The 14582-nt window shown below is 36.2% G+C and overlaps 1 protein-coding gene across 1 annotated transcript in view; it reads left to right on the plus strand.

Annotated features, from left to right (window-relative positions):
* LOC150088120 (uncharacterized) overlaps window positions 1-14582 on the plus strand; it is a 1786788-nt gene that overhangs the window by 1303013 nt on the left and 469193 nt on the right. Inside the window, exons 30-31 of the mRNA XM_090370030.1 lie at window positions 794-1000; window positions 2357-2485. Of these exons, the coding sequence (XP_090226156.1) occupies window positions 794-1000; window positions 2357-2485 (336 nt within the window). The remainder of the gene's footprint in view (window positions 1-793; window positions 1001-2356; window positions 2486-14582) is intronic.

The raw sequence follows: 14582 nt of genomic DNA on the forward strand, positions 1-14582 counted from the left end.
TGATGTTTGTTCTGTTGCATTAACCATTTGGTTTAAATACTGCTGGGTGCAGGAACATGCAAAAGGACAAGACAGTCCTTCCAACTTCATATAATTTCAATAAGGCCAAATAAAATTTACTATTTTATAATTTTGCTGTTCTAACTTTGAACAGTTAATTTAAAAAGTGATTCTGTACCTCACTTCTGTTTATTTTATATTTTATCTAGCTATTATTTTATTAAATAAAACATTAGCTAGATAAAATAAATATTATGCAGAAAAGTGGACACAAACACAAAATATTAGGTTGCTTAATAAATTTTTCAGTATCATATATTGTAACTAGCTGATACAGCAACATAGTGACAGTCTAGACTGCTGTAGAAACAAACTGGTTATACCCCAGTGTGTAAGATACCACATGCTAATTTGCTGCATTAAATTTGTGATATAATTAATGTTATTTTTTGTGTTTTATTTCTGCAGTAGTCTCAGAAACAGTTTCTGTTACAAAACAGCAAAATTCATTACCAGAAATTCTAATATTTCATGAATTCTTTTTTATACTTTACAAATATGCCATATGAGTAGTATACTGTAGTTAGCAATTACTTTATCACCTGATTTGAATGTATGTGAGTGTTAATTGAAGCTTATAGAAGCTTATTTTCATCAGATTTTTAAAGTTCATAAAGCCTTTTTGAAATAAAGATAATAAAATTAAAATAAATGAATGAAATTTAGAAAATAATGAACTTTAAATTTTCTCTTTGTAATCGTAAAACAATATTTTTAAAAAATCCTTTACTAGTGAAGCCAGACTTGATCCACCGTGCCGACTTGCGCCTCTCAGATATTGCTCTAGAGCTAGACAAGGATTGGGTGGCCTTAGCACTGCAGCTAGATATTTCAGAATCTGATATTAAAGCTATTGAAGAAGATTGTCCCGACAACACAAGTGAGCAGGCATTAATAATGCTTCGCTTGTGGATGCAGCGAGCAAATACAAAAGCTACAGGTAATGTTGTCTCTTTATATATATACAATCCATCTTATGCTAAGAATGGACAATTTTTAGTCTGCCCTAAACATAAAATGGAAAATCTTTTAGTGTATTTCATTTGTATTTTATCAATTCATCACCTCAAGTGCTTTCAGTTCATCTCCTGAAGTGACTTTGATTCATTGTGTGGTTTAGACCAACTTTCTTAAATATGCACACTTTAGTTTTGATTCCCTTAGTAGCTTATAAAGCCTACACAGCATACGAAATACATATCAGTTTTTACAGTACAATAAACGTGTTTTTTCTTCCTTTTATGTGTCCTCTTCTTGTGTGCTACTCCAGTTAATTCACTACTGTCCCCAGATAAAGTTTTTAATTGTTGTGGTATATAACTATTTTTCTTCATTCTTCTGAGGATATTATGTGGTTTTTGTAATTTTGGCATATCAGGGATATAATAGCAATATTTTATAAGTCATTCCCAAGTTACGTTAAAATCAACTTACATAAGAAGTCCTGGAATGTATGTCTTATGTATGTTGGGGACAGACTGTAGTTGGCTGTTTCTTCATCATACACACCCTAATACATTGAGCAGTCAACAGGAGGCATCCTACAGAGCCCAAAGTACTCACTGAAAAACTTCAGTGAGTGCTTTGGGGCACTAATTACAGTTTATAGAAGTGATACTATGATAAAAAAGGGTAGTTTTTAAATGGTTTAAAAAACAAAAAAAAAAGCAAGTTTTGAAAGTCTTTAGTGTTAACATACTTAATGAATAGTAATGGATCAGATGAAGATACATGAGGAACTTCCATTCTCAAAGAAAAAGAGACAGGAGCTAATTTTTTGCTGCCAGTATTTCAGGGAGATATGTATGACAATTTGTAAGTTTGGCATAATTGCATTCTGCTGATTTATCACCTGACTTCTACCTGTTCGATAATATGAGGGATGAAATGTGCAATACGAAAAGTGTGCTATTCAAGTGGAAACCTGTGTATTAGTTGGAAGCCCAGTTGCTCACTGCTGACATTAAATATATGTTAATCTGCACTTCAAAATTCTAAAACTGCTGTTCATGAAGATTATCTTACAATCTTGATATTATTTTTGTTACCACTCCAAACCTTTCTTACCATTTCCATCACTCTTAAAAATTAAATGTTCTGATCTTAAAGCACATCAATCCATAATATTAAGCATCATGTCAGATATAGTTAACAAAGTAGCTTAAACTTGTTATTATTTATTCAAAGATGGTATAAGAGTACTAATTAACATTCTCATAAAACTGCATTTCTGTTTTAGTTATTCATATTTTTAATTTATAAATTTTATATTATCATTGGTTTCACCTCATAACAGGAAATGCTTTGGAAAAATCCCTAAGAAAGATTAACAGGGATGATATTGTAAACCACTGCATGTTTAATGTAGAACTTGTGACAGATGATGTTGAAAAAGCTGTGGCAAAAGTTCATCTTGATCAATCAGGTGAGTATTTTTTGTTATAATTACATTGATTTTAATTTATAAAGACCTCTCAGAAATTTTTAAGACTGATTCGATAACAAATATAACCTCCAACCTGTGACCATTGTAATACACCTCCTTGTGAATGATAATTTTATTAGCATTAGCATTAGTAGAGGCATTTGATGCAAGAAAGCAAGCTTATGCAGCATCAGCCAAAAAAAAAATAAATAAATAAATAAAAAATAACCACTTCCACTTCACCCCTCTGTTCGTTCGAAATACCTGTCCAGCTGAGCCTTAAACTTATTTAGGCTATCAACTTCCACTACAAGGGATGGAAGTCTGTTCCATCAACCAACCACCCGCTGGCTAAAGGCAAATTTCCGCACGTCTATCCTACATCTGTCTTTCCTCAATTTGAATTTATGCCCTCTCAGGTGATAATTCTGAGCAAGAGGAAGAATCCCATCAGCATTGAGCATGCTCAAACCATACAAGGCTTTATACACCTCTATCAGATCACCTCACTGGTGCCTAGTCTTCTGACACTGTAATTTGCAAAACTTAAGCCTTTCTTCGTAAGAGCACCCCCTTTGTTCCTTTCTCTGTACTCGTTCCAGCAGCCCTACATCCTTCTTGAAATGAGGCCTCCAGACCTGTATACAGTACTCTAGGTGTGGTCTGACCATTGCCTTATACAAGAGAATAATCACCTCCTTATGCCTGCTAGAAAAATTGCTATATATCATTAACAATACACCATGAGCTACTCTTGCAGCCCGTCTGCACTACTCAGAAAACTTCATATCTGCCTGCACAACCACCCCCCCCCCCCCAGGTCCCTTTCATTCTCTACCACTGTCAGTATAGTACCACAGAGTTGATACGTTGCTCTGGGGTTGCTGTTTCCCATGTGTAGTACTTTACATTTGTCAATGTTAAACTTCATTTGCCACCTCTCAGCCCATTTGCTCAACCTTTCCAGATCCTGTTGCAGCAGCATAATGTCAGTAGTGACCTTGACAACCCTGCCAACCTTCGTATCGTCTCCAAACTTGGACATTAAGCTTGATATACCATCATCAGTATCATTTATAAATACAGAAAACAATAATGGACCCAATACTGAACCCTGAGGGACTCCAATAATAACATTAGTCCACGATGAGCAGTGTCCATTGATTACCACCCTCTGTCTTCTCCCCCTCAACCATCCCTTTATCCATAGCAGCAATTTGCCTCCAATGCCACACTGCTCCAATTTGTGCAGCAGTCTTCCATGTGCAGCAGTATCAAAAGCCTTTCTAAGATCCAAGTATATAGTATCAAAGTTATTCCCTGCATCCAGTTCTTTTGTGACTGCATCATAGTATCCAATCAAATTGGTCAGGCAAGACTTCCCCTTAACAAAACCATGCTGTGTCCGAGCTATAACTGAAGTCTTGTCTAGATGATCCTGCAGTGCTTCTTTAACCAGTGCCTCCATTAATTTTCCGGGAACAGAAGTTAAACTCACAGGTCTATAATTACTTGTGTGAGCCTTTGATCCTCCTTTGTGAATTGGGGTCACATTTGCACATCTGCAGTCCATGGGTACCTCCCCTGAGTCCAAGGAAGCTCTCATAATTATGGCTAAGGGTTTGCTTACTTCCTTTGCTGCCTCCTTTAATATGACTGGATAGATCCCATCAACCCCAGGTGCCTTTCTTGTGTTTATCTTCAACAATTTCTCCTCCACTTTACTCTCAGTTATTGCAAGATTCTCTAGCTTACTGCCAGAGTTGAATACACCTCTGGCATTCCCCTCGCTGAATAACTCCTCATGTGTGAATGTCGATGCAAAATATTCATTTAGTTTGTTAGCTACCTGAGCAGGATCATCAACAGTTGACTTATCGATATCAAGTGGACCAATCTGATTCATCCCCTTCCTTCTAGAGTTTACATAAGTAAAGTACTCTTTGCTGTTTTTCTTTGCATCCCTTGCTAAAGATATCTCGTAATCTGTCTTCGCCTGCCTAACCTCCTTTGTAACTTGGTTACAGATCAACTTGTATCTATCATAGGCTTCTGTGTCACGTGTTAATTTGTATGTATCCTATGCATTTTTCTTCTCTGCTATATGTCTCATTAGTTCATCTGACATCCATTTAGGCCTAAACCTTGAACAATATTTCTTAGTTGGTATGTAAAGCCTAGTAGCCTTCCAAGATAAGTTCTTTGAATGCTTCCCATTTTGAATCTGCTGTTGGTAACATCATCAGTTGGTCCCACTGTATAGAATTTAAATACTGTCTCAGTCCATCGTAGTCGCCTTTATGAAAGCAATAATCCTTCCCTTTACCCCTAATGGTAGTTACCTCTTTGAGTAAATTGCACTTCAGCACACTGTGATCACTGCCACCTAGTGGTTCATTTAACTGCAGATTCTTAATGCATGAAGAATCACTACTGATAATCAAATCAAGAGTATTACTCCCTCTAGTTGCCTCCCGAGCATGCTGATGTAGAAAACAATCATTCAATAAATCCACAAAAGCCTTGCTAGTGTGTGAGTGACCAGCCCCCAAATTCCAGTCAATATTGGAGAAATTAAAATCTCCCATTATAAGTCTCTCTGATTTACTGGCCCACTCTATTTCCCTGTACAGTTTCTTATTATACTCATCAGAGTCATTATGCCTATAGCACACTCCTACTCTCAATTTTGATTTTCCAATGCTTATGTCACACCAAACTGACTCGACACTCACTGTCGAGCGATGTCGACTGGCTTCACTTCCTTGGATTTTTGTGTTTCTTAACTAATAGCATAACCCCTCCTCTCTTCCTATCCTGTCTATCCTTTCTGTAGACATTGTACTCCCCAAATTCCAGTTCCGCATTCCTTATATCTGTGTGACACCATGTCTCTGAAATCCCAACAATATCTGCCTTTGATGTTTTGAGCAATACCTCAAATTCATCAAATTTATTTACTACACTCCTAGCATTGGTGTACACGCAAGCATACATGCACCTGTGTTGTTTCTTAGCTACCCTAACACAACCCATGTGTTTACTTGTACCTCAATGATTCCCAGCAGTCTCTGAAATATCCTGCATCTTATTTTCCAGGCTGCTGCTCATTCCAATAGAAGCAATGCAAGAATCACTTTCATCTCTGCCAGTGGCTACTGTTCATCTGTTAGTCCTTTTATCCTCCCAATCTAGCAGTTTTCCGACCCACCTAACACTGCCTCGATAGCATCAGCAAACATTCTTGCACCCTTTCTATTTAAGTGTATCCCATCCCTGTAGAAGCAGTCTCTCCTGTTAACAAGGACAGACCAGGCTGAAAAAAAATTCTACCCCTTGAGCCTTGCACAGTCTTTCCAGGGCCGAATTGATCAACAGGGCTCTCATTATATACTCCCTTTTATCGTGTCTGGGCAGAATTGCAGACACTTTCAAATTCAAACCTAATTCACGGCTTTTTTTCAACAGTGACCTCTACTTGTTAAGTAATTCCGCCGCTTAAGTATTTCAGTGATTCTGACTGAAGCATACTTATTGAAGTGGTGACCAGATATAATACCCAGACGGAAAATTGCTCACGTGGATAAATGCTCACATAGAAAAATACTCACACAGAAGAATGCTCACATTATTTTTAGTTTACAAAAAAACAAATTATTTCATATTTCGAAATGCAACAAAACGTTGAATTTATATATTTTATTTTTACATTTATACATTTTTATTTATACATTTTATTTATACATTTTAATGTATAAATGAAGATTGATGCAATAAAGCATCATATGGTTAAGAGTGTAAGTATTCTATATAATATTGGTGTAAATACACCATAGAAAACTCTTAAACAAAAAAACTACATTTGTAGTTTGAAGGGGCATCATTTTATCTGTATCTCATATTGTGCTCCTCCTTTCACAACGAGTTGCCATGTATTGCACTGCCTCGAATAAGTAATGCTTCACTAAAAGAGAAGACTGTTGTTACTTATGCTCGGTGGGCACCACCACCCAGACAGCACCGTTTCAAGGCTTGCTGGCCCTTCGTCGGTGGGTGGGCAGGCACCCTGGTATTGCAGACATGACAGGCCCCTTCAAACTACAAACGTAGTTTTTTCGTTTAAGAGTTTTCTATGGTGTATTTACACCAATATTATATAAAATGTATTTTAATATAACTTTTGATTTTAATATAAAATTGAATATTTGGATGTATGTGTTTTTAAGGGAAAGTACAGGAAACAAAATGCTCTGGTTTTATTGCAATGAAAGCCTTTTATTTTATTTATAAAAATAAATTATTTTTTCTCTGTCTTACAAAGTGAACGGACAACACTTTTTGGTATTTTATCAACAAACAACCAATTTGGACATATTTCAGTGATATATTTATTTGTCAAGGATTTGAATAGAATTTTATTTACTGTAATTTAGCCAATCTCTGCAAGTATTTCAATTTGTCTTCTACCTGCTCATATTCCTACACAAAAGTGGCAAGTAAATTATGCAGTGCATCATATCTTCTCTTTTTCGCCTCTAGACAACCTTCCTTTGCATTAGCCAGTATCAGTCTGTGGGAAGCCAGGTCCCTCTTCAGTCCATCAAACAAAAACCACACGCTGGGATGACTGCAGTGGAATAGGGAATTAAGTGCTTTGTGAAATCCCTCACAGCAATTTGTAGTTTTAGGCAACCATTCAAGAGCTGCATCATGATGATTCCACATTCTTATTGGGAACTGAAGATCTCTACCTGTTGCACCCTCAATGTATGTGGAAAAGAAGTACATGGGCACCTCATTATAGCTATCTTTGTCTGGTAATGTGGCAGCAACCTGATCAGAGACACTCCTCACACGGCGCCTCCGTAGCCAGGTGGGAAGGAGCAGCAGTGCGTAGCACACGCTTCTTGATTAGACCGGGGTTCGAGCCCGTCACCACCAAATACGGAGGATGCGGAAAGGTCAGGGAATGACCACCGCATATCCTGGAGCAATATGGCCTTAGTTGCTAATGCTCCTAAAAACCAAATAACAACAACAACAACACTCCTCACATCATGGACTGGGACAAAGGTTAATGCAGCAAGAGACTTCAACTTGAGTTTTATATTTATATCAGTTTCAAATTAAGTCTTCAAGCCAACATTGCTGAGTTTTCTGATGAGACTCTGACATAGATGGAAATAGCACCCTTTGACCTCAGCGTGTGGAAAGGCAATCCTCACTGCATTCATGCAAGCCTTCTCAAAATCCATAAAACCTTTTGAGGTACCAGATTTGGAATCAACAGTTTCATAATTTCAAACATTCTATTATAAGAATCCAAGTTATTGTTCTGTAACAAAATGTAAATACATGGCGGATATGAGTTACCCACCTTGGCATGCCATGTATATAGTTGGTAAAACATATTTGGAACTTTATCAAAGGTGCTGTCTCCATAAATTGTATTGTTGTCCAATTCAAGAACCAAGAGTTCTTTATTTCCTAAAACCAGAATTCTGTCTGGATCATCCACACCTGAATCATGAAGTATCAGTTGATGGTACTTCTCAGGAATGTTAAAATTCATTGTTGTTGGATTAGGCAAATGACCATCTTTTCTGTGTGTGATTGAGAAGATTTCTAGCAAGGGATGATTGGTTGTTTGGGGATATGGGCAAGTACATCGTTACTCAACTCTGACAACACAATCCCCATCACATTGCAAGGAGTAGAACTAATTACTCTCATGTATTGCCTCATTTTTCTTCTGGCAATGTTGCCTTCTGCTTTTTGGGGACAGGAATCATGACAACGTTTGGTTGGTTGTTGTACTATGTTGCCATCTTTTGTCTTCATAACTCAATGACAATTGAGGGTGCAGCAGGTAGAGATCCCCAGTTTCCAATAAGAATATGGAATCATCATGATGCAGCTCTTGAACGGTCGCCTAAAACTACAAACTGTTGTGTGGAATTTCACAATGCACTTAATTCCCTATTCCACTACAGTCATCCCACCATGTGGCCTTTGTTCGATGGACTGAAGAGGGACTTGGCTTGCCACAGATTGACATTGGCTAATGCACAGGCAGGTCTGTCTAGAGGTGAAAAAGAGAAGATATGATGCACTTGGTTGCCACACTTTTGTGCAGAAATATGAGCAGGTAGAAGACAAACTGAAATACTTGCAGAGATTGGCTAAATTACAGTAAATAAAATTCTATTCAAATCCTTAACAAATAAATAAATCACTGAAATATGTCTGAATTAGTTTTTGTTGATAAAAAACCAAAAAAAAGTGTTCTGTTCACTTTGTAAGACAGAGAAAAAATAATTTATTTTTATAAATAAAATAAAAGGCTTTTGTTGCAATAAAACCAGAGCATTTTATTTCCTGTAATTTCCCTTACAAACACTTACATCCAATCTATTTTATATTAAAATCAAAAGTTTTATATCAAAAGTTATATTAAAATACATCGTATAGAAGTAGAAATAAAATATATAAATTCAACGTTTTGTTGCATTTTGAAATATGAAATAATTTGTTTTTTGTAAACTAAAAATAATGTGAGCATTTATCCGTGTGAGCAATGTTCCATGTGGGTATTTTTCTTGTGATCATTTATGACAGTGGGGGTTTTTCTGTGTGGGCTTTTGTCAAAGAAACTATTGAAGCATAATTGGAGCTCTTCTTTTGGAATGCTTACTGGTATTTTTGTTGTTTTTCAGCAATGTGTTCTCTGTGTTCAAATATTCTTCTTTAATTTGAGTATAAGGGGTCCAAATGAGGGAAGTAGAAAGGATATGGTACTACAGAAGTGTTGTTTTAGTAGCTCTCTAGCTACAGGGCAGTGTGCGGGACATGAATTATCATGATCGAGCTACAGCAGCGTTGTTTTGTCATCATTGTCATCAATTGACTCAAACATACATGCTAGAACTTCTCAGGAGAATGTCCGATACACATATTTATCCTTAGGCTGGTACCAGGCCTCCTTGATTGAAAAAGTTAGCAATATCACCTTGAGATTCAGTTGCACTTGCAATTTTTTTTTTTTTTTTTGGTTGTAATCTTTTTTGGGAGTCTATGTAAATCATTGTAATGTTGTGGACGTATAATGTTTTATTTTTAAAAACTGATGCAAAATTTTGTCTTTCTCAAGCCATTTTCTTCAAAATTTAATGTGAAACATTATTATATAAATATACATTATTCTTTAGAATCAGTCATTTTGAATTGCAACACCTTTGAATTGCAGTTGCTTTGTGACCACATCATAGTACCTAATCAAATTGGTCAGACAAGACTTCCTCTTAACAAACCTATTCTGTGTCTGAACTATAACTGCAGTCTTGTCTAGATGATCCTGCAGTGCTTCCTTAACCAGTGCCTCCATTAATTTCCCTTGAACACAAGTTAAACTAACAGGTCTGTAATTACTTGTATCACCCTTTGATCCTCCTTTGTGAATTGGGGTCACATTTGCACTTCTCCAGTTCATGGGAACCTCCCCCTGAGTTCAAGGAAGCTCTCATAATTATGGCTAAGGGCTTGCTCACTTCCTTTGCTGTCTCCTTTAATATAACTGGATAGATCCCATCCACCCCAGGTGGCTTTTTTATGTTTAACTTCAACAATTTCTCCTCCACTTTACTCTCAGTTTGGCTGTATTTAGTATTAAATGTCATTAACTTATAATTCAAATGAAGTATTCAGTATGAATGGCTTGATAAATCTTCCAGTGTGTGCAAATTGCCATTATATCCACCGAAATCCAAGCTTACAATGTGAAACCTACCATTTATACCCATTTCTCCCATGTGAAGTTTTCAACCTTCCTGTACAAATTTATTAGTTCTATGGTAAACACCTCATGTCAACTATTTGCAGTTAGTGTTCGATTGCTGCTGCTAGAGTAATTAGACATTACTAGTCCTTTAGACTGCTGTATTTTGAATTGTGCTTTGATGAAAATGAGCTGCTCTTATCCACAGTTTAAGTAAACTAAATGCTGATAGTATCTTTACTCTTTCTCAGATGACATATGCAAGGGGACATAAATTGAAAAAGGATAGTTGCAGAATAGATATGCAAAAATTTCATTCAACCACAACACCAGGTGGAAGTTTATTGGAATAAACTTCCACCTGGTGTTGTGGAAGTGGGTAGTTTGAATAAATTTAAAGGTGAACATACATACCCATGTATGTTCACCTTCTTTGAATGTTTTAACATACATATTATTGGAAGAAATGGACAAATAAAGTGCATAATTTTGGGCTGGTGTTATTTAAGCTTTGCTTCCTTGCATCATGTTGACAATACTAATACAGTGAAACCTCTCTAAAGTGGATACCATTGGGTTAGAAAAAAGTGTCTACTATAGTAAAGTGTTTGCTTTGCACTCAGAAGAAAGTGTCTACATTAGGGAAGTGTTCACTTTGCATTTAAAAGAAAGTGTTTACTATAGAAAGTGTCAGTAGCCAGTTTCATTAATTCAGAAAAATGAAATTCACCATAACTGGTTGTTTACTCAGAGCATTTTTTTTTTATTGAATATCACTTTAATGTGTTTCAATTAATTAACTTTTAATAAATAATCCAACTTTTAGTAAAAATGAATTTAAATGGCTTTGTTGTCAGCATTTCATTATCATTATGTATAATAAAATCACTTAGTAGTTTATTTCATATTTATTGTTTTGGTTCCCGAAGAATTTTTAATATGAATGATATATGTCCCCTTTTAATGGGTCAATCCCCTCCCTTTTAAATTTCTAGATACAGCCTTGCCATAAACAGCAAGAAATTTCATTTCTTAAAAAATTGCATGCAGTCAGTGTAATGACTAGAAAAATTACAACCTGTATTCCAAGGGAAAATCTGCATATGTGAACAAACTTCTTATGTAACTTTTTCTTCTTAACCAACTGCCATATCTCACTTTCAAGTGAAAGCGGTGTGTGACAGCATAGGAAAATTATCATTGTCCCTCAATCAAAAAGCTGGATATCACTTTTGTTAAAACAGTTATGAAAGTAATATCAAGCATCACTTAGCATTTTTATTGAATATACAGGAGTGTTGAATGTACAGGTTTTCCACAAACTTCCTTTAAAAAACTAAAGCATTATTGTGTGAATAGGTACATAATATAAATCTGAAATCACTTCCAAGTGTTATAAGTTATGATCAAGTTTTTATTCACCAATCAGAAAATGTGTGTACTGCAGTAGATGACAGCATAATCACAAAACTGTAATCATGGAGAATTTACTAACAAAATTCCATAATCTTGGTTTTGCTGTCAATCAGTGGCTTCTGTGTGAGCTGCAACTTATACGGTGTCATCTTCAGATGGTGACACAACATGTTACACACTGTTGACCTTGACGTGTTAAGCTCATGACTGACACATCATAGGGATTTCTCTGGGCTTTGTATAAAACGTCCTCAAACCAGCTCCACTGTGCCCTCACAAACTTAAAAGGAAGCCAGGATGTCACCTCTACAGGATGATTTCACAAACAGGTATCCTTTATGAATTTTCTTTACTATTGCAGAACTGTAGATCTACTTGGTGGCTATCTTTTAAACTGTGTTTGAAATTTAAGCATAAGAACAGTGGCATACTATAGCTCCTTGAACAAAAATACATGTTCATACTGTACCTTCACAGGGTTAGTAAATTCTATCATGATTATAGTTTTGCAATTCTGCCATCTACTGTAGAGCACACATTTTCGGTTGGTGAATAAAAACTTAAAGATGTTCTCTTTCACGTGGGAGTGGTTTCAGATTTGTGTCATGTAACCTATTCACACAATAATATTTTAGTTTTGTAAAGGAGATTTGGGGATGCAGAAAGATCGCATAGTTTACTGATCAAAATTTATCTGTAGTCTGTTGGTAAAGGTTTTTTTTTTTTTCTCAAAGAAATGTGTTAATAAGAACTCTATTCCAACATTATTTTGTTTGTATGTTTATATAAAAACTAAATCCCATTCACAGATTTGCCACAGTGCTCTTTTTGCAGAATTAAAAAAAAAAAAAAAAAAAACAACTAAATTATTTCTCATTTGGGAAATTTTACTGCTTTATTAAGTGATGCACACCACTGTAACTGCATTTTACAACCCAAATAGGTTTGTAAAAATTCTTTACCAGCAGTGGTTACATATTGTGCCATCTGTTCCATGAATAATCCATGGCAAAAACAAGTCTAATTAATATTACTGTATTGCCCATGTCCTTCACTCACTTTCGTTGCAAATGCCTGTTGATATGTATATCAAGTTACCCTTGAAAATGTCTTGAAAATACCAAAATGACATTTATTAAAGTGTCTGCATCAGTATTAGAAACTGTCCATTTCAGAGAGGTCATCTCACATCTAATTTATAATATTTCTGACCAAGACCCAAGCCTGAGTGTCCACAAGAATGTCCATTAAGGGAGGCATCACTGTGCTAAGTAAATTAAAATGTAATGCTGTCAGACCACTGAACATTAAAATGCAGTTTTTTTTAACAAATAAGAAACAAATTGTGTAAAAATGTTTATTCAACAAAGAGACTGAGTATATTTATTAAATATTCTTTTAGTCTAATAACCAACCTCCTCAGCAAAATGATCTGTGATTTGCTTGTTAGTTTATATTCTGTGCCTATAGCATGCTTTTAACGGGGTGATTGTTTCTTTCGGAGGTAGATGCCCTCGAATGAAATAAAATGGGGGGACCCATCAAGCTCAGCTGGCCAACTCAAGGCCAGAATTCACTCTTGTGTATCAGGCAACACAGTAGCAATCTTCAGGGCAGAATGCGCTGGTCCCACAGAAGCTAGTTATTGTTGGTGACTCTATTGTCAGGAAACAGGAAATATATTGTACAAAAAGGATGAATGAAACAGGATGAGGGTATGTCTGCCAGGGGCAAAAGTAGATGATGTTTTAGAGCAGATATCATATTTTAAGGGTGATATTGTTGTACATGTTGACACTAATGACAAGAGTAGATCTGCAGACTTACTTAGCAAGTACAGGTGAATGTCGAAAAAAAGTCGTGAGTTAAATTTGAAAGTGTTTGCTATTCTGCCCAGACATAATAGGAGAGAGAGTATATGATGAGAGCCTTGTCAATAAATTTGGCCCAGGAGAGATTGTGCAAGGCTCATGGGGGTAGAATTTTTTTTCAGCGTGGTCTGCGCTTGCTAACAGGAGAGAATGTTTTTACAGGGATGGGATACACTTAAAAAGAAAGGGCGCAAGAATATTTGCTGAATAGGCGGGTCAGAAAACTGCTGGATGGGTGGAGTTTCGCAGACTAATAGATTAATAGTAGCTGCAGGCAGAAGTAAAAATGATTCTTTCATTGCTTTTATTGGAATGAGCAGCAGCCTGGAAAGCAAGGCTCTGGGGTTTCCCAGGACTGCTGAGATTTATCTTGGAACAAGTAAATGCATTTTCTGTGTTAGGATAACTAAGAGTAAGGATAGGTGCACGTATGCTTACATGTAGACTAATGCTAAGAGTATAGTAAATAAATTTGATGAATTTGAGGTGCTGGTGAAGACATTGAAGGCAGATATTGTTGGTATATCAGAGACATGGTGTTACACAGATATAAGGGATGCAGAATTGCAATTTGGGGAATTGAAATGTGTACGAAAGGATAGAAAAGGAGGAGGGGTCATGATGTTAGTTAAGAAACATATAAAATCAAAGGAAGTGAATTCAGCTGACATGGATGGACAGTGCAATGTTGAGTCAGTGTGGTGTGACTTAAGCACTGGAAAAGCAAAATTCAGAGTAGGAAAGTATTATAGGCCTAATGACTCTGATGATTACAAATATACAGAGAAATGGAGTAGGCCAGTAAATCAGATTGTTTTATAATGGGAGATTTTAACTTCCCAGATGCTGACTGATACTTGTGGGTTGGTAAATCGCACACTAGCAAGGCCTTTGTGCATTTATTGGATGATTGTTTTCTACAAAAACATGTTCCAGAGGCAACTAGAGGGAATAATACTCTTGATCTGATTATCAGCAGTGATTCTTCCTGCATTAAGAATCTGCAGATAAAGGAACCACTAGGTGGCAGTGACCA

This window comes from Mastigoproctus giganteus, chromosome 3 (genome assembly GCF_048544385.1).
Source record: "Mastigoproctus giganteus isolate SK-2022 chromosome 3, ASM4854438v1, whole genome shotgun sequence".
Taxonomy (NCBI): domain Eukaryota; kingdom Metazoa; phylum Arthropoda; class Arachnida; order Uropygi; family Thelyphonidae; genus Mastigoproctus; species Mastigoproctus giganteus.